Here is a 21,657-nt window from a genome sequence, read left to right as displayed (position 1 = left end):
GTCTGAAAAATTTATGGACAGATATGAATGCATGTGTTGAACGCTATTAATACAGGAAAAATCTGAGTAGCTGGTTACAAAATGTATTGAAGTATAAACATGGCACGAAACAAGATTAAATCTTATTCTGTAATCACATTCACTTAGGCAGACAAGTTCATGTTGTGCTCTTGGATTGGCATACACCAAGATTATAGTGTTATTTTGCAGGAAAAAACCTTAAACCCCCCCCCCCCGAGAAAATTCTGCATACGCATGTTCTCTTATATAATTGTGTACTTGTTATTTTGTTGTCAATTTATTCAAGCACTTCATATATTCTCACAGGACAAAAGACGGGTAGTGGAGACCCAATTAACACAATTGAAAACTAGCTATGCGGAACTTGAAGTGGACAAGAAGCATGCTGAAAGCCTTATAAAAGACCAACTACAGACTATGCAGCTGCAAAAAGAGCAAGAAATAAAGAAACTGCAAGGTATCTACCAATGTATGATGAATCAAAGATATATAAATTTTTTATTTTAAGTAAAAGCAACAGGTATTTAATTTCTGCTTATTTTGAATCCATGCATCCTAGGAAATGTTTGCTCCCTTTCTGAAACTTAATTTTTTCCCCCTTTCTAATCAGTTCACATATCTAAGCTTCTGGAAGAAAAGGATAAGTTAGAGCAATCAAGCGCCACTTTGATATGGAAAGTTGAGCAAAGTGCTGTATGTATATATACTTTTATTAAATATAAAATATATGACTGTGCTGTTTCCAGAATAATATTTTGACCTCCTCAATCAAAAATTTTTGGAAGTTAGACCCAGACATGAACCCACCCCCATCTACCTTCAAAACATTGTCTTTTCTCCAACTGTTCTTTGCAAAAGTTTTATGATCGTAAAAAGACTTTCGAAACATTGTATAATTTTGCATCATGTCTAAACGTAATATTAAAGAAAAAAATTCTCAACAAAAATTGGTCTCATGGAAGAAAGACTGAATTTTTTTCTTTTCTTTTTTTACTTTGAGATTCATTCTGTTGCACTATTTAGAGCTTGAAAGCACACGGAAATTGCAGCCTGATGCAACTGCACCCTTTCATACCTGCCCAAGTTAACTCTGTTTATTATTTTAAATGAGACTCCTCCCCCCCTCCCCTTGTTTACGGAATATTATCTCAGTTAATCCAGACAGGTGATTCATCTGGCCTGTCTTTCAATCTTGCTTATTAAAAAGGGTTAACTGCACCATGGTTATTCACATTGATTACTGCTCCATTAGCCCCATCCTTCTGAACCAGTTTCTAGGGAAATGAAGTTGTATTTGTTTTTTTTAACATTTTACTCTGTATTCATGTAAAAACATTTCAGCAAAATATATCTAAAGCATGTTTACGCACTTTTTAAATGATATTTCTAGTATGGTAAAACTCTGTTGACTGTATATTCTAGTTTCTGGTTGTCACGTTAACAATAACAATGAAATTTTGAAGGGTGGAAGGGGGGCGTTGGTTGCACATTTGAAAAATGGGGGGGGGGGAGATTCTCAATTTTGCATCTATACTTTATCTCCATCTATAGAAAATTATTTTATTCCAACCTATCAGAAAAAAGCTGCATATAATATGCAGTAATCTGTAATCCACATCAAGAAATTCTGATATTTTTTAAGCTTATGATCCATGGATTATATGTGCATGAAATTACTGTTATTTCGCAAAATAGCTGTGCTTCTTATTCCTTGCATTCATGTTGACTGTGTAACAAAAATATTTTAGAATGAAGCAAGTATGTGTCGACAGCAACAAGATCTCTTGCAGCAAGAGCTGAACAAATGCAAGGAAGATATTCAAAAGGCTCGTTTAGAGGTGGTGAATGTTGACCATACCTTGAACAAGCAAGATGAAGTAAACGTACCGAAGGTTTGTGAAAATTGTCGGATAATTTGTATGACTGTATTGCGAAGTATACATGCTGGTGCAAAAAAAAAGAAGCAGCAAACAATACTTTTAAATACGGCATAGATTTGGTATCATGATTCAGTATTGATTAAGTTTAGAAAAACTGATGGCAGATAGTGGTACTACACATAACACATGTTACACAGAAACAGACTTCACCTCAGGTTCACTACACATCCATTCTAACATATACTAATTTGTTAGAAATCCCACAGGGAAATGTGGATGAGGTGCATGTGTGGTTTAGTAGTACAGTCGAATCTCGTTTTAACGAATACCGTTATAGCGAAAATTCCGATGTAACGAACACTTTTCTAAACCCCCTGATAAGATTGCATAGGAACAATGGAATTCTTTTATAGCGAAATTTCATTATAACAAAGCGATTTCTCCGGTCTCTTGGTGTTCGTTATAATGGGATTCGACTGTATTAATTAAGTTGATGGCCTATCATTTAGAAATTCCTCGGAATATTGACTGGGTTGCTGTTCAGTTTGTTTTTTATCATTCGTGAAATAACTTTTTCTTCCCAGAAAGTATGAGATTCCGAATTTAATTTAGAATAAAAAAATTATGTTCATTTCAGCATTTATTTCATTGATTTAATTTTTTTCAAATCCATTTTCAGGGAAGAATAAAATGTGGGTTTTTTTTTTAATTTTATTTCTTGGTTGATATTCTTAAACTGAAAATTGAGAAAAAGAAATAAAAGGAAAAATAATGGAAATCAATTCCAATCTGAATTTGACCTGCAAGAAGTTAATAGATACGAATAAATGAAACTGAGGCTGTAATTGTTTGTTAAAAACTGTCTTGGGAGATTATGCTGAAAATGAAATGTCATCACATCTTTTTTTTTTTTTATCAGTTAACCCTTTCAGACTTAGTGAGAATAAATAGGGGAGGGTTGTTTTTTTTTCACCCTGATTTCAACAGTAAAACAATCGTTAAAATCAGAACTCAACTCCCTGAAGTTAACAAAAGAATATCTTGAGCGAGTTTGTGCATACAGGGTCTAAACGTTAATGTATAAAGAAAACTTTGCAATAGAATATTCTAAAATGAGCTTAAATAGTTTCTATACAAAGGTTTTAATGGCTAGCTGATGCGAAGATATATATGTGTATATTGAATTTTATGGGAGTAAAATAGAACCTATGCAGTGGGTCGTCATCAGGGGGAACCCCTTGTGTAGTTCAAAAAGTGTAGGCGTTTCTGAAGGGTGGCTATGACTAATTGCATTAAAAATGCCAACCCTTTTTCCCCGACGCCTGTCTTCTCAAAAGCATGTTGGATGAAAAAAAGACAATGAAAAATGTTAAAAACACAATATTTGAAAAATATACACAGAGCTTCAGGATTATAAGCTCAAAGAAGAAAAAAGCTCATGAGAAAGGAGCTCCAAGGAAAGATTGAGATATTCGTTGCCTCTGTAGTCTAGTGCGTTGACCCGGAAAGTGAAAGGACAGGGGTTGGATTCCCTGCAGGGGCAGTTGAATTTTCTCTCTTTCCAATATATATATATATATATATATATCTTCTCATCAGCCAGCTGTTAAAACCTTTAGATGGATAGTGGAGAGTGAAATCATCCCCGGACAAACAGTTTCTACCTCTTTTTTGTTATCTCATGTAGAAACATATTTCTACATATGTTTATATTATAAATTTAGGAAGTGTTTTTCTCTTCTTAACTTATGCACCAGGTTGCTGATGGAAATCATTCTACTGCCACCAAGCTATCAACTACATCGACACCTGGATCAAAGCCAAATGTTCTTCCAAGACCGAATGTCATTCCATCAGCAGATGAAAGGGCAGCAGAGGTTTTCGAGAAAACTCTCAACGTGAACAAAAATGAAACTAATGACATTAAAACAGCAGCACCTGATCCTCATGATGCAAAAGACATGAACCAAGGTTTTGATGTGAGAAGGAATGGACTATTGAGCAACAATAATGATATTCATGACATGAACAATGCTATCTATCAGTTCCAACCCCCTGACAGCCAGAACCAAGCTGCTGAAAGAGGAGAATATGCTAATGCCGTTCAACCTGTAAGTTTGTTATTTTATTGAAAAGTGTTATATTGTTTACATATTCTGAAAGATACATTTTTAGAAGTTACTTAATTTTACTTATTTTTAAAAGTTGACTTGAAACATCATATCAGAGCATATCTATCACATACCCAAAGGAAACTTTGGCTTTTTCTTTACTATTCCTTGATCTTTGCTTTTCCGACCAAATGAGATTTTTTGAACTCCTTTGTTATTGCGGTGATAACCAACTCAGTGCCCATTGTGCCCAGAAATTAAAAAAAAAGTCTATGTATCCATAGTAACATTGACTATGAACAGACTTAAAATTGAATTGAACTGACTATGAATTGACTTAACAGACTTGAAACATCATATCAGAGCATGTCTATCACATACCCAAAGGAAACTTTGGCTTTTTCTTTACTATTCCTTGATCTTTGCTTTTCCGACCAAATGAGATTTTTTGAACTCCTTTGTTATTGCGGTGATAACCAACTCAGTGCCCATTGTGCCCAGAAATTAAAAAAAAAGTCTATGTATCCATAGTAACACAACCAGTTATGTTACAGTTGATGAAGTAAGAGTATTCATCAATAAAGTTTGACATATTTGCAGCCACCATCCTCGCAAACAATTATGCATGCATTTCTAGGCACGCAAAGTTGTCTATATATCCAATGACTATAGGGTGCGGTAGCTCAGGTCTATAAGATACTTGCCTAAAGTACCAATGGATGTGTCGTGAGTTCGACACCTGGTTCGTCCTTGTCAGAAAACACTCCTGGCGCAGGGGTACAACAGAAACGGCAACATGAACGCAGAAAAAATTGCTACTGCAGGGAGTCCTCTGTTGAAGGGTTAGTGCACCAACCTCTCAATGAATATAAAAAAACAAAGCCTGCAGTTCGGAACCGGCAATAAATTGTAGGTCCCAGTCTAATTAGCCCTCGTGTGCAGAAATGACTGTGGTGCAACAAAAATGATCAACAAAGTTGTCAAAAAAGATTTCGACAAAGGACGAGCTGATTTTGAAACCATAAAATCCCTAAATGTTCTTTGGTATATTTGCGTTAGGTGCTCAAGAAGTGCTGCCATTTACATTGCAAATCAGAAGAAAAAAACTGATGGTAAATGAATATTTATTATTAATTTCCCCCCCCCCCCCCAAATTTTATGGGTGTTATTCCTGCAAGATTTTTGTTTGTTTTTTGAAGTTTGGCTACTCAGAAAGAAATGGTTAAATTGAAGAAAAGGTTGAAAAATACATCATGTTTGGTGATTTGGCTTTCATATATTTGGCTATATTTGCAATTCAATATTTTTTTTTGCGATGTTAGCAGTTTTAAACTTATTATTTTGTGACATCATTGCTGATTGAATACTCATTATTTGGCAGCATTGACAAATACACATTAAGAGGCACACATTCTCTCTCTGGCATATATCAATTCTTGCAACATTCAGCAGAGGAATGTGGCATGTGCGGTTAAGTAATAGTGAAAGTGAAGCTGTGGTCATTTGTTTTGTATTTATAGGCCAGAAATTATTATCTGTCCACAGCTTGTCAGAGGGGATAATTAGATTCAGACTGAGTAAATAATGACAGTTTTGTTATGTGCTTGTATTATTTTTGGTTTTAAATTTTCATAATTAGGTGTTTCAAGTGACAGATATACAGTAAACTCTTGATTATCCACCTCGCAACAAACCAGCCTAGTTAAAAAATAATTATAATTCTTCATAATGAAATGCTGGATAATTTACTTTTCCAAGGTAATGAAATAAGTTAAAATGATTTTTGTTAGAATTAAGCTTATGTTTTACATCAATATTTTGTTTATTTTAACCATCTCTTTGCCTCAGTAGAAATCACTAAACCCCTTGTAAAATGCCATGTCTTCTGATAAAGTAGGCTTTCTTCCAATTTTCAGCTGGTGTAAAGTAAAGGTTATAGGGCAAGGCTTGACTAATCTCATATGCCAGGTTGCCATGACACCTATAAAATCGGTATTTGAGCCTAAAATATTCTGTATGTGATTACTAAATTGAAACTTGAACAACTGTGTCCAGGGATGATATAAAATGTATTAAATTCATTACATAATTTCTTCTTGTGTTGGAAGACTTAATCGAGTCCCAGAAAAGTCAAAACCAATATTTATGACTTTTTATTTTTAGCAAAACCATGGTTCACTTATAAGTTTGGCTGATGCCTAAATATTTTTTTCAATTCATCAACCCCTGGCATAGAAAAAACCGGTCCAATGAGAAATCACCTATGCAAAATACCTGGGCTTGTCAATGCTAAAATGAGAGGCAAGATATCTCAACAATGCCACTAAGAGTGTTGAAAGAGTATGTATTCATACCGTGCGAAGAACATGATTTTACATTTCCTGCAATTAAGTTAAACATTACAAAGTTTATCTATAATAAATGTTTAAAACATACAGTACACTGCATAACAAACATTTATGAAATAGTGGCTTGTACTAAGAGGTCAGAGTATATGAGTGGGTTTTGCTATTAAAAGGGTAGTTTTCAAGGGTGGGCAGGAAGTGAGCACTTATGGAACTCCAGCTTATTCTGCTTTTTTGTTTTCTGGCCTGCCCTTCCGCCACATTAGGCCAGATATTCCAGAGTCTATTGTATACTTTTCGTTTATCTTCTCCCCCCATCTCTCTAATAAGTGAATCTTTCTATTTTGTTTTTGAGGTTCCTCAAGTGGAGAAACCAGCATTTCGGGATCCCAGCCTTGATGCACCCATGAACAATAATAAAAATAATATTCCAGTTCCACTTGACAACTCAGCTGCACAAGCAAGATTCATGCTGGAAAATTCACCTGATGACCAGAATCCTTTCAACAAGAAAGGCGGATCCAATAATTTTTTAGGCGGGGATTTGGGAGATGACCGGATAAACAAACTGAGGGCTAATCCGGACCTTCCAAAGCAGGAGCGTGAGTTGCCCGAAGTTGAAGACAAACATCAGTATGATGATGGTAAGTAGTATAAGCATTTTGTGTCATTGCGGCACTAAACTCTCACAAAAGAAGAAACAACCAACTTTGCGTGAAAAGTCATATATAAGTTACTTTTAAATTAAATATCACCACCTTATAATGGAAACCTCTTACATCAATTTTTTTTCAAAAATGACTTTTTGACAGTTTTATATTTACAACATCATGTCTCACCTGTTAAGTTTTGAAGAAAAAAAAATTGGCAATGATCTGCCAATTTTTGTATAGAAAAAAGTGAACCCCTTTTGTGTGTTATTCAATTGGACATCCCATCTTTTTTCTTTTTCTCTCTCTCTTCCTGTAAAGTTGGGAATTTTTTGTGTACAAGGTTTTCATTGTTATTTATTTATTAAGTGATAGATTTTTCTATTTGGTTTTAAGTGATTATTCTTTCTTGACATCTCTGTTCATCTTTCTGTTGATTAAGATGATGACGATCAAGATGGCGATAATGAAGATAATGTTGGTGCTGGTCAGGGACACCAGGATAGACAGCAGTTGAATGAGCCAGATTTTGATGATCAGGTGAATTTTTAATGACCTTGGTTAGTGGTTGTATTTGCTTTTCTTTTAGTTTTTATGTTTTTAATGCATGGAATTGTATATTTGCTGTTAATGACAGGTTCCATGTCAGGACATCTAATTTTAATTGTGAAATAGTAGTGGATACTCCACATACCATCTTTCCCTTTTTTCTCATTAATTTTCGTTCATTCTAAAGGTGGCCAAGTCTATATTTGTAGCAGTGTTAGCATGTACATTGTTCTTGCATGTTGAGTAGATTAATTATTTGGGTGTAGCGGCCCAGTTGATAAGATATTTGCCTATTATACCGAAGGATGTCTAGAGGTGTCACAAATTTCATACTTGATTTGTCTGTGTTAGAATTTTTCCTGACACTACCACTAAGGTATAGCAGAGTACATTGTGCTACTATGAGAAGTCTCCCATTGCGTAGGTTTGTGCAGGGGTTAGTTCTCAAACTGCGCATCGTGGCACTCTGGTGAACTTCTAACCTTTGTCGGGTGTCACGGAACATCGACCCAGACAAAGATTTTTTGAAGAGATTCTTTGTTTAACTGCTCTGGGAAGCCACAGATAAGAGTTGGGACACCACAGGTGAAAAGGTTTAAGAACCCCTGGGTTAGAGTATAAACCTCTCAGCGTGACATAGGTGGGAGGGGAGCCATTCGCTGCCTTTTGGAATTGACCATAAACTATAGGTGTCCACATCTAATAAGCCTTAATGTGCAGAAAATAAGTAAAATAATTAACTGTGTTTTTTGTTCTTGGGTAACCAGACTCATTTTCCAATGACTTACCACTGAGAGGAGCAGAAAATAGCAGATTTAGGTTTTAACTTTGCTTTTGAAATTGAGAGAGGGAATTTGTGAGTTGTAAAAAGAAGACATTACGCAACAAATAGCAGTTTTTTCATGTAGGGTCTCCAGTTATTGATCTTATAAATCATGAATACTATAGAGTAATTGTTTTTCCTTCAAACTAAAGAAGGAAATGCAGCCAATCGTTGCAATAAATCATCAAAAAAGAATAATTTCATTATTGCCAAAACCAAATTTAAGCCTAGCAAAAATAGCTTACTTTAGACCAAAAACTGGAGATATATCCAGCAGTATAATCACAGTCACTGTCTACCTTTATTCTGCATTGTGATGTTAAATTTAAAAAAAAACCTAATGTTTTGTTTATTTCACATGACTGATCTCCAAAAAGTATTAGTTATAAAAACCACTATATATATAAAATTTGGTCACATTAAATAGTTTGTGATAGTCCTAGATGGGAAATCAGCAGTATGAGAACATATGGTGTTCTCATACTGCTGATGTTTCATATGGTTTTTTTTTGTTTTTTTTTGCGATAATGATTATAAGAGAGCTTTTATCAGATTACAGTAAAGAATGTGGAATACAAAGAACTTCCCAAAAAAACTCAAAAGTGAAAAAGATTAGGATATCTTTGTTTGCATGCTTAATGTCTTCCTAGATAATTGCTGGACCAAAAACCATCATGAGCTTGTGGGTAAACAAAAATCTATACAAAAATGGAATAAATTTTATTCCATTTTTGTATAGATTTTTGTGCCAGATATTTTTAAAAAATATCTGGCACACCATATGCTCATCTCGACAAATTCAAAGAAAGTATGGATGCTTCCTGAAAAGAGAACTTTCACCAAGGAATTCTTGATTTGGAGCATCTTTTTAAGGAGGAAAAAATCAAAAATATCACGGTGATTACTTTTGGGGCTGAAAATGTGAAAATGAAGTGTATGCAAGAGTAAAGATGAGAAAGTCTGATTATTTTTAAAATTTAAAATTTCATTTTAATTCTAATTTAACTTTCTGTCAAACATTTAAATGTGAAACTTATATTCTGAATTTTTTTTTTGCAGTTTTTAAAATGATTATGAGTGTAAAAAGTTCGTTTTTGGCAATTTCAATATTTAAGTCGCTCACTAAGCCAATGGGAAATGATCAATGCACTAGTATCGATCCTCTTACCACAAAAGCAAAGTTTGAGGAGAATAATCATAATTTCATGATTATTCTGGCCAAGCACTGGCTTCTACCCAAGAACAAAGAAAACATTTTTTTTTTTTTTTGTGCTATAGATTCACAGTTTGTGTGAGCAATTCATGTGTTTTTGATTCATTGAAATCTTTTGAGAATGTTGCCAGGCAGTTTCATTCTATTGTACAGGGTTCCCAGCGACCTAGAAATTCAGGGAAATGAAAAATGGTCAGGTAAAATATAAAATATTTGGCAAAAGTCAAGGAAAAGTTCTGGGAAGGGGTAAAAAGTAAGTCAAAAACAAAAATTTGAAATTTTGAAAGTTACAATTTTGAATTATATTTCTTTCTTCTAGAGTTTTGGTCAGGGAAATGATCAAGCAGATTTTGCTGGGAACCCTGTTGTAAGACAATTGTTATTATTGTTTTAGATGTGATTATTTCACAATAAGTTTTATGTCAGTTATTATCATTAATGAGTCTAAATAACATTGGGTTTTTTTTTCAGCTTTTTAGGCCACCAGTAAGTATCATGGAACATTGTTAATTTGAATTTTTAAATGATTTACATTTTCACAAATTTCTCATTTAATTTTGTTTTCTATTGAATATTATTGATAATTTAGAATTTAGGGTGGGAAAAAATCACTAATACTGTATGAGCAAACATGAACAATTCAGAAAACGTGGGAGAGATGCTAGATTTCACTTCTAATAAGGCATCAAGATACAAGTCCTTAAAAACAAAGAAAATTAGAAATTCAGTTTAAAATTTGTTCAATTGTGAAATGAATTCTTACTCTTTCAGAGGATATGTGTTGTGTCAATTAGAGACAATGATTGATGTCACTTCTTCTTATCCATTCATCATAATTCATCTCCATGTCATAGTTCTTTCTATACTTTGTGTTTGACAATATCTGACATGAATAATGGTGAAACTGATCAGAATTGTAATAGCAATAAAAATTAATGTTTTCAATCATAATTGCTTGCACTATTGCAGATATTGTCATGAATGTAAAATTATTCTTGTATTTTCTTCACCAGGAATCAAAGGACATTCCAAAGCCTGAAGAAGGAGTGATGATATCACCAAAATAAAAGGATGCAATCTTCCTAAATCATGATCAGTGCAATTCCAGATGTAAATGAAGTATTATCATTGATGAAAGAAAAGAAAAATTAAGAAAGTTAAAAACTGTCGGTTAACATTTCTGTTTATCAACAAAAAGTGAAACAATTGGTTTAGGAAACTTTTTTTCTTCTCCCAGTCAATGTGTGTTGGGTCACAATTGAAACTAAAAACACGAGACATTAATTAGTGCCTAGGAATATCAAATCGTTGGCTGTTCGTATATGTGTGCGTGTTCAATGGAATCTCTCTGCACCAGTGATGGGGATGATTTTTTTCTTCCATGTGGGCCATATGACCTGGTGTGTGTGTGTGTCTTGCACTTTGTGAAGGAAAATTGTGCTAACTGTTGTTTCTGAAATTATAATTGTTGTTATGTATGTTAAACATATATGCAAAGTTTAACACATGTGGTGAGGGGAATTTATTTTTTTGTTTTGTTTATTTTCCTCTAATGTCTTAAAGCTATAATTTTCACATTAGCGAACATGCAATACATTCTTATGTCATGCCATAACTGATCGTGCATTAAGGCTCTCTATATATCTTCATATTCCGACACAATACATTAAGGCAACAGAAGTTGCAGCCATAAAAGTAGCTGTGATCACATTAAACAAAATTGCATTTATCAGTGTATGTATGATGTGTGCTGCTTTTTATGGAAACAAAAACCAGAATTACTAATAGATAAGCTCATCAAATATAACAGTGTTTCTCAACTTTTCAACCCAAGGACCTGTAAAATATCTGAAACACTTCGACAGACCACATGTCCTGTATTTTATTGGATATCCTTGTGTTTTCACATATTTTTGGCTGTTCCGACTTTCTTTAAACAATTGTCCAATTTTTTGGATGCAGTCTAATTTGAATTTATAATCATTAACAAAATTATTAATGGTAGTTTTAATAATTTATAAATTCTCATCTCGTGTACAGTAAAACCCCTCTTAATGGTCACCCCTCCCCCCTTTTTACGACCAAATAGTAATTTCCATTGTATAATAAAAGTGAGTATTTCAAATCCCTAATTAACAGTCACCTATCTACTGATAAATTATTTTGTCCCATTGGTGCTGGCAAAAGAGGGTGTTTTACTATGTTTGTCAATGTCAACTTCCTTTGCCACTAACTACATTTCAATTTACTGTGATTTCCAAAAGCCCTTCATTTCTTACTCATTTGTAGTTTTTCAGTAATTTTAGCTGCAGTTTATGATTTTGACGACTTATGGCAGTGTTTTTTTACACAATTGATGATGTCTCGTTGTTTTGCCTTTTAATATCCAAATTTCTCATATTTTTCTCAATGGAAAAATGCATGATGAATGAATTTTCGAGAAACAAATTTTTGTTTATTGGAATTTGTAGCTGAACTTCATTTCTCCCATGATTCAGCAATTTTAGCAAATTTACCCATTTGCTACTGCATTTTTCTACCACAATTAGCGATATCCCATATTTTCTCTTGATGAGATATAGTTACCGTTAGTATGGAGAGCTAATTTTTCATATCAACCCATAAGGATATTTCTTATATCAATCATAACAATTGTGTAACTTATAATTCAATTAGAATTAAATTATTGAGTCTGCCTATGGACCACCTGGGCTATCGTCATGGACTATAAGTTAAGAAACGTCAAAATATAACATTGAACAAAAATAAAGTCATGTAAAGATGTTGCCATGCAAACTATTTTCTCCTCTTCCTTTGTGTCAGGCAAATAATATTTTGCGATTCATGCCATTATTAAATGTGGATCAAATTTTTCGTATTCTGGAAATGTGAAAATAATCACAGGCTTTTGATTGGACTGAAGCAAAAAATATATTTACTCAACACTTAGAGTGTGTAACATTCCTTTTATTTTGTTTCTATTTATACAGACAGTTTATTGTGGTAGGTGATATAATGATTTTGTGAAATAAAGACCTTGTACATCAAAATAATGTATATATACCTAAGAGCTATTACATTGGTACTACCTATCTGATATGGTAGTCTTTCAGCGTGTAGCCTCTTTTGTTATTCAGGATTCGATGCACTGTGGCTACGCAAGTCTCTGGTGCACAATGAAGAGCAAACAGTTGCCACTCCCCTCTGGCATGAATGTGTCGTGAATGACCAACCACCTGACACTGGTTTGGGGTTTCTTCATCTGTATTTTTTGTTTCTCACAACAATGATACGATCCGGTGAACACAGCCCACCAGGCATTCTGTTTCTGAGATGTACATTTATGAAAGACACCAGACTTACTTACAATATATATACAGCTCTGTAAGCTACACTTATTCTGTCTCGTCGCTCTCATTGCTGTGTGCAGGGAGTGGTGCCATGTACGCCACTTAATGTGGTCACATTGGGATTCTGGGTCTCTGATAACAATAGCTGATTGATAACTTTGTCTGAAAGAAGTCCAAAAGCAAATTTGATTACCATATATCTCATTCGATCAAACAGGGTATATTACAATGAAAAACTTGGTTTTTCTTTTCCACATAACTGGTTGCAAAATGTTCAGTTGTGCCATTTTCTTTTTTTGCCCATTGTTCGGAAACAGGAATTTTGGCTTTAAGTTAAATATTATTTAATTTAATAATTATAATTATTCAATTTTTTTAGAATTATTCAACCATTAATGAAGAGTATGATACTTTTCGATGTGTTTTATGAATTACAATAATTTTTCATGTATACAGTACATTTCGTGTATTCCCTGAGAAAGTCTTTTGGCCGAGTAACTGTGAAACTGACTTTTTACATTACATTTGTCTCCACTATAGATAGGTTATTGCAAAAGTAGCTTTATTCATACAATGGATTATAGCGGCTACTATTGCCCTAATAGGGGTATTGTGTACAGAGTACGGAAATGTGTTCATAAACAAGGGCAGAGATGCACCTGACTTCCTACATAACCTTGCAGATTGACATTAACTTATGGGGAAAATACGGTTCTGGTTTAACCTTAGCTTCTATATGTATGTATGGGTGGGGGGGGGGGGGGAGAAAGGGAACATAAACTGAAGTCCCAATAACTAGAAGCAAATTTTTCCCGTGTTGTGATATTAGTCCCTTCCATACTTTGTGAAGTGGTAACAATACCCGAATGATAACATCATTCAGGATTTTAATGAGCATGTCTACTGTACTAATGGTTCTTAGGTGTGTATATGGTGATTCTGTGTGTGAAGGACCATTTTTTGTTACAAATACACAAAACTTTATTTTTTTAAATAATAACATGATCTTCACGTATTCCCAAGGGATCAGCATGATCCGTCCAGGGAATTTGTTAGTGTTACGTTAGTAGACATCCCTAACCAGGATTCGAACCCAGACCTGCACAGTGAGAAGTTAGTTCCCTAACCACTCAACTGCCAGGCGGCCTTGGAGAGAACAGTGGTGTGAAAAATTTTTAGACTTTGTGGGAATTACTATATACTGACAGGACATTCAAAATATGGACATCCGGTAATCCTTGCTAAATTTTCCAATTGAATTATTATTCTCCAAAAATGAGAAACAGCTATTTAAATTGGTACATTTTGTATCAACTATCATTGATACATATTAGATTTTATTTCTTCCTATTGGTTTTTCTCCTTACCATATTTAAATGGCAAGAAACAAAACTAAATGGGAGGGGGGGGGGAATCATGGCAAAGATAGTTGAAATATCTAATAGCCAATTTCATCAATGATTTGAATTTTATAAAAGTTGATGTCTGTGACAATAAATGTTTTTCAAACTGAGGTTGCACAACCTTTTCGGTTTGCAGGCCAGATATGCAAGTCTTGTGGGCCACATACTAGAGTACTTATTGTGTTGTGTGCATTAATACTTTTTTTAGGAACAAATTTTCATGAGCTGTGTGTGACCTGTTCAGCAGGCCGAAACCCAATGCAACCTAATTCTCAACAGCACACATTTTTTTTAACCTTAATGTTACCACAGATTCAATTTTTTTCATCAATATGAAAAAAAAAAATTTGAAAAGAAAATCTTTTTTTATTAGATTCGAGTAAATATAGCAAGTAATAGTTTCGAAATGAAATCATACTATTATGATCTGATCCTCTGTGAATTCATGCTCTAAGATTTTTTTTATTAATGCTGAACGTACATATTACAATATCCGATTGTGAGTATCTAGACACCCCATCTCAATTAGAATTACATTTGGCAAGTTTGCTAGCTATTCTCTGGCGAGTAAAGATTAGCTGGCGAACAAACCAATTTCAAAAAAGCCCAGTAAGTTTCAACTACACATGACTAATAAAATCTCTCATTGGATGAGCAAACATCTCCTTTTTTTCCCTTGAAAAAAAAGTACTCACACCCATATCAGGAGATAACAAAAATACCAGTGAGTAACAAGAAAAGTAGTTTACCCTCCAACTTCACTTGCTTTCGCAGAACAAGCAGCGAATTTACTAGGTAACATTATTACACAGAGCTACTCAAGTAGCAGCGAGTAGCTAAGTAAACTCACCCAATGGGGATAAGTCTTATGTTTCAAGTTATCTCCCCATACAACAGGAATTAATCATGGATAGGTTTATTTTTTTTATCAAGATCACAGTTCACTCTCTCTGGAAAGTTATCTACCATTTTTTTTTAATGTTTGAATCATTATAGCATACCATTTTTGCAAGAGAGCCAATATGTTCTCTGGCTCAGAATCTGACTATTGTAGCCTGTCTTTTTTGTCTGTAAAATTCAAAATTTGGATGTATTGGATGGAACAATTTGCAAAGAAAACTAATTTTTTTTATATATACCCGGTATATACCATAGGCTGTCAACATGTATACTGTGGCTTCTAGGAGCATCACGAGGAGTCTGTGTATTAATGCATGTCCTTTCAGCGCTGTGAAGGGATTTTTTCCCTAGACCAGCGATTCTCAACTGGTTCTCCGAGGAACCCTTGGGGCTCCTTGTGCACTCTCCAGGGGCTCCACGGCTGCTTGAGGAAAATATAAAAAAAACAGTAAATTTAAAAAAAATGATTATAAATATTTTTAAATAGTAAAAATGAATCAGTAACTTTGATGTATAATTAAAAAAATTGGCCTATGTGGCTCCGCCATAGAATTTTTTTACTTAAAAGGGCTCCGCGAGTCAAAAAAGGTTGAGAACCGCTACCCTAGACTATTCTGGAAAACTAAATAAGCTGTAACAAAGCCAAGGGACCCATGGTTGAAAAAAAAAAATTCATAACCACACTGTGGTATTTAAATCAATGTTTTTACTGTTGCCACAGTGTGGGCAGAGAATATTTGTTAATGATGTCACACTATGTCTCTGTAGTCAAAATCCCATCCACAGGAACCAAAGAACAGAATTAGTATCGTAAGAAACAGCTGCATAGTAGCTGATCGGGGTGTAGGGGTGCTCATTATCAGATAGATGGATTTATGGCACAAATATATGCTATCTTTGCTGAGAGAAAAGCAACTTGAATTAACTTTTCTGTCTACAAATGATTACGAGCATACGAAAAGTGATGTAATTTTTTTTTTTTTTTTTTTTTTTTTTTGCTCTTGGGGCAGGTACTTTTTTGTTACTCATTCAAACTACCAGTATACTTTTGTTACAAAATGTTTTTGTGCGATATCTTGTTCAACACTGTGTCAACAAGTCGTCAGTGTGCATATTATCTTTTGATGTACTTCTGTCTTTTTTCCCCCACAGACCCTAATTAATTCCCAGACAATTAATATAGAGTAAGTATTTTTCCTTCTGACTCTGTGCCCATGATGAAACTTATTTTGCATGATGTATTTCGTGTCTCGATGGAGGCGAGTCAAGCTTGTTGTAATTATTTTTTATTTCGTGGAATAAAGAATTTCCAGGTTTGTGAGACGTGTTATGATGTCAATTGGTTGAAAGGGTGGATACAATCCCATTACAATATTGATTTGTTTTTGATCCCAATGAAGTTTAGCAATGCCTGAACTTACAAGATTTGTTCAAAAAGTATCTGTCCAGGGTTTTTAACAACAAGTTTTGATAAGCGTAAAAAAAAACTGGTTTAAACCGTCGAAAACCTAAATGAATGTTTTTTGATAATGTTTTGAACACAATAAGTATATAACATAATAAAAAACTCTTTTTTGCTTATTACAATGTTTTATTTTTAAACAATTTATTATAATAAACCAAAATATTAACTATAATTTGTAATTTTGAATTTTTCAACATAAGAGTCTAGAACACATAAACTATAATTTTATGGTTTATTTATCTAAGCTACTCATTACTTGTGTTGAATTTGCTTGAGCTGCTCATTCAAAGTATGTATGATAGGGCATCAGGGTTAGGTTTTTTATTTCAGAAACTAAATCAGTATTAAAACAGTCAAAAACTTATTGTCGATATTGTCAAGTAGTTTTTTGAACCTGATGTTAAATAACAAAACACTTACTTTTATGTAGATTAAAGGGCTTTATATGTGCAGAGAATTATAATTACTGAGAAAAAATCTCTGATTTAAATCAGTTTATTTCAGATATGAAAAAAATGTTTTAATCAAATAAAATTATTTATGCAGCTTTAAAAAGTGATTTAATTTTAAAATAATATTTATAGTATTGAAATATATATTAAATATCAGAGGTGTGACAGTCGTACCGATTTAGCTGACAAATGGTTGCTCAAGATTTACAATGAATTTATGGGATGTAAAGCTGACGTAGAAAATCAGAGTTTGTATGGCAATCGATGGATGTATGAATATCCATAATGAACCAATTGCGTGTGTGTATTATCAAACAGTGTAGTAAAATCATCCATGTTGATACTATTAACACATCTGGCTTATCGCATACTGGAAATTATTTAGCAAATTTGGTTTTTAGTTCGGTGAAATCAACAGAAGAAAACTGCAAATGTAAAATATCAAGTTTTGTTACAGACAATAACTGCAAATATGGTTTCTTCCAGAAAGACTGGATGAAGAGCTTGGCTTTTGGGACTTACATATGGGTGCACTGCCCACATTTTAAACCTGCTAGCCAAAGATTTGGTTGAAACTGATGTAACAAAGCATGTTATACAAGTACAGTATATTTAAATAATTTCACAATCATTGTATCATGCAGAAGGTGGAAGTGCATTGATACTTCCCGTATAGGTACGATGGAATACTTATTGTCATTCTCTTGAAGTTTGTGAAGACCACAGATCTCAAATAGATAGTGACATCTCCAGTAAAATCATAAATATTGGTTTAAGAAGAAATGTCAAGGTCATGATTGTGATTCTGGAATCGATAGCCAAAACTATTGATTTTGTACAAAGGAACTGTTCTCTAGCTGAATGGGTATTCCTAACTAGCATGGAAAAAGCTGCAATTGAGGAAGCATCAAACAATAAAAAAATCTTGTCTTCAGCATATAAAACAACCATATTAATAGATGCATACTTTGCTGCATTTATTCTAAGCTCATCAGTGTTAATTTCTAATATGAGAATTAATGTCATAAAAGGAGAGAGAAATAAGGGTCTTGAATTTATGAAACAAAACTGTGACTCTAGGTTCACTGCAATTAAATTAAAATTTTTGGGGAAGTTGGAATCATTTCATGCCGAAAATGTTTTTTCCCCCTAAGGTTGTTGATACAATGTCTGATTTTGAGTGGCCGAATAGTTTTTATAATGTTTTTGGTAAAGATGTAATTACAAAGAGTGATATGCGATTTTTGACTGATGATTTGGACTTCAGAAGAATCTTGGCTAAGTTCATGCTAAAGCTGCTGATGATCAAACAGAAGCAACTCTGTTTGAGGATCGTTTAAATATGCACAGCACAGCACAGCCATCACCAAGGAGTACTAACAAGATGTTCTGCATCGCAATTAGCAGTTCCATCATGATTAATTGCAGTAGCGTTCAAGTTTTTCCACCATTTTGTGTGTCCAAAACAAAAAAAATGAGACTGCATTTACTTACACTTCCTCACTTATCTGCAGTCTGCCAGTGACTGACAGCTTTTGCAGGCAAGAAAAAAAAATTCAAGCATGCACACTAGGATCCCCCTTCTGTTCGCAAGTATGAAGCCCTTACAAAATCAAGGACATACAGCTCCTCAAAAAGCCACAGAGGTCGTTTACTAAAAGAATACCTGGCATGAGCGGTCTATCTTATTGCCAGAGACTTCAATTTCTGGGTTTACACTCACTGGAATGGCATAGAATCACTGAAGATGTGCTACAAAATTGCGTCCACCAAATTGTTTATCTACCATCGAGAGAGCCTTTCTTTGAGATCATAGACAGGCGAGTTAACCTACGTAGGCATCGCTTCCAAATAAGAATACCAACGGCTAGAAGGGATTGCTTTTTCCATGGATATAGATGCCGTGTGGCAAGAATATGGAACAGTCTTCCATCAGAACTTGTATGTGCCTCCTATTATCCTACGCATATATCCTACGCAAGATTTATATTCCGCTACTAGGGATTTCGACCTGACTCCGTATGCGAAGTGCTTCCCGTTCTGACTGATTTTTTTTCTTTTTCTTCCAGTATAAGTGCATTTCATGCCTTCTGGGGTTATTGTAAATAAATTATATATATGTGCACAAAACCATGCCTCTCAAGCTTCATTGGTTCAAGCACGGAAAAATTATGGTTGGATACTTTTTTTCTGAACAAACCTTGTATGCTCATGAATGTTATTTTGCATTGTAAAAAAAACTTATTTCAAAAGCTTAATTTTTGCATGAGATAATGGGGAGGTCCCATTAATTTGTTCGTTGTTGAAAATAGTTGCACAGTATAGGGAAAAAGTGGTGATGCTTATGAGACTATTCAGAGTGAACAAATTAGTTGGATGAAAAAAAAGAATGGTTTTGCACAGTTATGCAACCAGACCTAAGAGTGCACATAATTATAAGATAGTGAAACATACAAAATTTACCTTCTTTCACAAATGTTTGATATGGCTGCCGTTTGTTACTGGAAATGTTCCATCAATAAATCAGTTCTTGCCACCTTATGGTTTTCATTTGTCTTTTAGAAAGATTTCCAGAAGCACTAGAAAAGCTGGGAGAACTATTTTTAACATGTGCACTTTTCATATTTTGTTCAGATACCAGAAAAAACTATTTTTCCAATACAGAAACTAAATACTGATCTCCCCTCCCCAAATATATTGGTGATAAAATATCCATTGAAGTATGCAAGATTAGCCAGCATGAGGATATATGAACCTATATTTTTCCCAGATCCCTCAAAAAATTTCAGAACTACATTACTTTTTAATTACACCACGGTTTGCTGTTTTCCTCTTTTTCACTGCAATGTCATTCAATATGGTATGTAATAAATTGGGGGCAAACTAATATAAAAAATGTTTATTATTATCTGTACAAAAAAATTGATCCATACAAGATTTACATGAATCAAATGAATACCTAAGTATTTGTGATAGCATTTACACAATACAAATGAAGTGCAATTAAATTTCTTCTGTGTTCAAATCTACATCACACACATACTCTCTATTCTTATTATACAAAAAAATTTCATCTACTTCATACATCTAAGTTCAAGATGAGAACTTTAAAATCCCATAAATAAAATCTTCTCAGTCGTGTTTTGAAGTTTATTTCAAAGCCACCCAGAGATTATCTTTTCAGAGTACTTCCAGAGCTCGACAGCAACTTTATCATCTTTGGCAATGCCTTTGAACTCCGACCTATGACAGTTTCGATAATACAACCCGCTCTCTTCTTCGACATCTTCCGAGACGGCGCAGTGGATAATAGTCTGGCAGCCCTGTTTGGGAAGCCTCACAAGAAATAGAGCGAATGGGGCAAGCAATATCATCTTCAACCAACCCGCTTTGATGTGCCTTCCCAAGTTGGTCCAGACCATTCCCGGGCTAACTGCATACACTCGTACCATGGTGGTCTCTAATTTCTTCGACAATTCTCTCGTGAACAATATATTAGCCAGTTTGCTGTCTCCGTAAGCTTTGCTTTTATTGTAGTGTTGCTCAGAGTTTATAACGTCCAAGTCCAACGCTTTCTTACTGTACAGCGCTGATGTAACATTTACTACCCTACTTGGCGCCGATTTCTTCAGTTTATCAAGAAGAAGATTGGTCAATAGGAAATGGCCTAGGTAATTAACCCCGAACTGCATCTCGTGGCCATCTTCAGTGAGCATGAAGGGGCACTGGAATATACCAGCGTTGTTGATGAGCACGTCGATCCTTTTTTCGTTCTGTAGCATTTGGTTGGCGAATCTCTTGATGGAAGTGAAAGAAGCCAAGTCCAGTTGGGCGACCTGTAATGTCCCGTCAGGGGTTCTCTCCCTGATCTCTCTCATGGCTTTTTCGGCTTTCTCGAGGTCTCTACAAGCCATTATGACCTTGGCACCACGCTTCGCCAATTCTTCGGTGGTGGCTTTTCCGAGTCCGCAATTCGCCCCGGTTATTATCACGGTTTTACCTCGCATTGATCTTTGGCTCCTACATTTTCCCCACTTGCTTTCTTGGTACTTGCGTACAAGTGCCATGCTAATAATTACAACCAACGTCGCTGTGAGCACTCCAAGAGCCATGATTAGGTAAAATAAATAAATTTTACACCGAAGTTTTTCACGTCAAGTCACCGTTTCGGATTTGTTTACATTTTCAGAGATGAAGGAAGATCGAGCACATTCATTCCCAGGGTCTTTCCGTCTATTTCTCTTTTTTGAGTGGAGTTCACAATTACTGGCGGACTTTTGATGCCATCTATTGACGGACTGGAAAACACACTGAGCTACAAGTAAAGTTTATTTACAGCTAGCGTGACCATTCGTCCCGTATTTTCCGGGATAGTCCAATACCTTCTAAAGCTTCTTGCTCTAGAAGGTGTTGGATAGTCCCTGTATTTTCTGTTTTTTTGGCAAAAGTGTCCCAGTTTTTCCACGAACCCAACTTGAATTTTTATTCTTTATTG

The 21,657-nt window shown here is 34.5% G+C and overlaps 1 protein-coding gene and 1 pseudogene across 13 annotated transcripts in view; one reads left to right on the top strand and one right to left on the bottom strand.

The window, feature by feature from the left end:
- Positions 1-16,566, top strand: part of LOC149069148 (uncharacterized) — a 29,876-nt gene extending 13,310 nt beyond the window's left edge. For 5 of the 12 annotated variants that reach the window (XM_089250918.1, XM_089250925.1, XM_089250922.1 and 2 more), the window contains 9 exons: positions 328-478; positions 632-714; positions 1,770-1,913; positions 3,659-4,012; positions 6,713-7,001; positions 7,450-7,547; positions 9,912-9,959; positions 10,064-10,078; positions 10,606-16,566. In XM_089250918.1, the coding sequence (XP_089107044.1) occupies positions 328-478; positions 632-714; positions 1,770-1,913; positions 3,659-4,012; positions 6,713-7,001; positions 7,450-7,547; positions 9,912-9,959; positions 10,064-10,078; positions 10,606-10,659 (1,236 nt within the window). In that variant the 3' untranslated portion in view covers positions 10,660-16,566. Of the gene's footprint in view, positions 1-327; positions 479-631; positions 715-1,769; positions 1,914-3,658; positions 4,013-6,712; positions 7,002-7,449; positions 7,568-9,911; positions 9,960-10,063; positions 10,079-10,605 lie in introns of all 12 variants that reach the window. The other 7 variants (XM_089250926.1, XM_089250929.1, XM_089250924.1 and 4 more) reach the window with 5 other exon arrangements.
- A 3,474-nt stretch (positions 16,567-20,040) lies between these two features.
- Positions 20,041-21,390, bottom strand: LOC149069147 (retinol dehydrogenase 14 pseudogene; annotated as a pseudogene). Its single transcript, XR_016195145.1, has one exon. The product of XR_016195145.1 is annotated as a retinol dehydrogenase 14 pseudogene (transcript).
- Between the last annotated feature and the right edge of the window lie 267 nt (positions 21,391-21,657).

The sequence above is a fragment of the Pholcus phalangioides genome, unplaced genomic scaffold (assembly GCF_987345545.1).
Source record: "Pholcus phalangioides strain wild (caught in Gottingen) unplaced genomic scaffold, Ppha-v1.0 ptg000024l_1, whole genome shotgun sequence".
Classification (NCBI taxonomy): domain Eukaryota; kingdom Metazoa; phylum Arthropoda; class Arachnida; order Araneae; family Pholcidae; genus Pholcus; species Pholcus phalangioides.
This window is presented reverse-complemented; position numbering and strand designations above follow the sequence as displayed.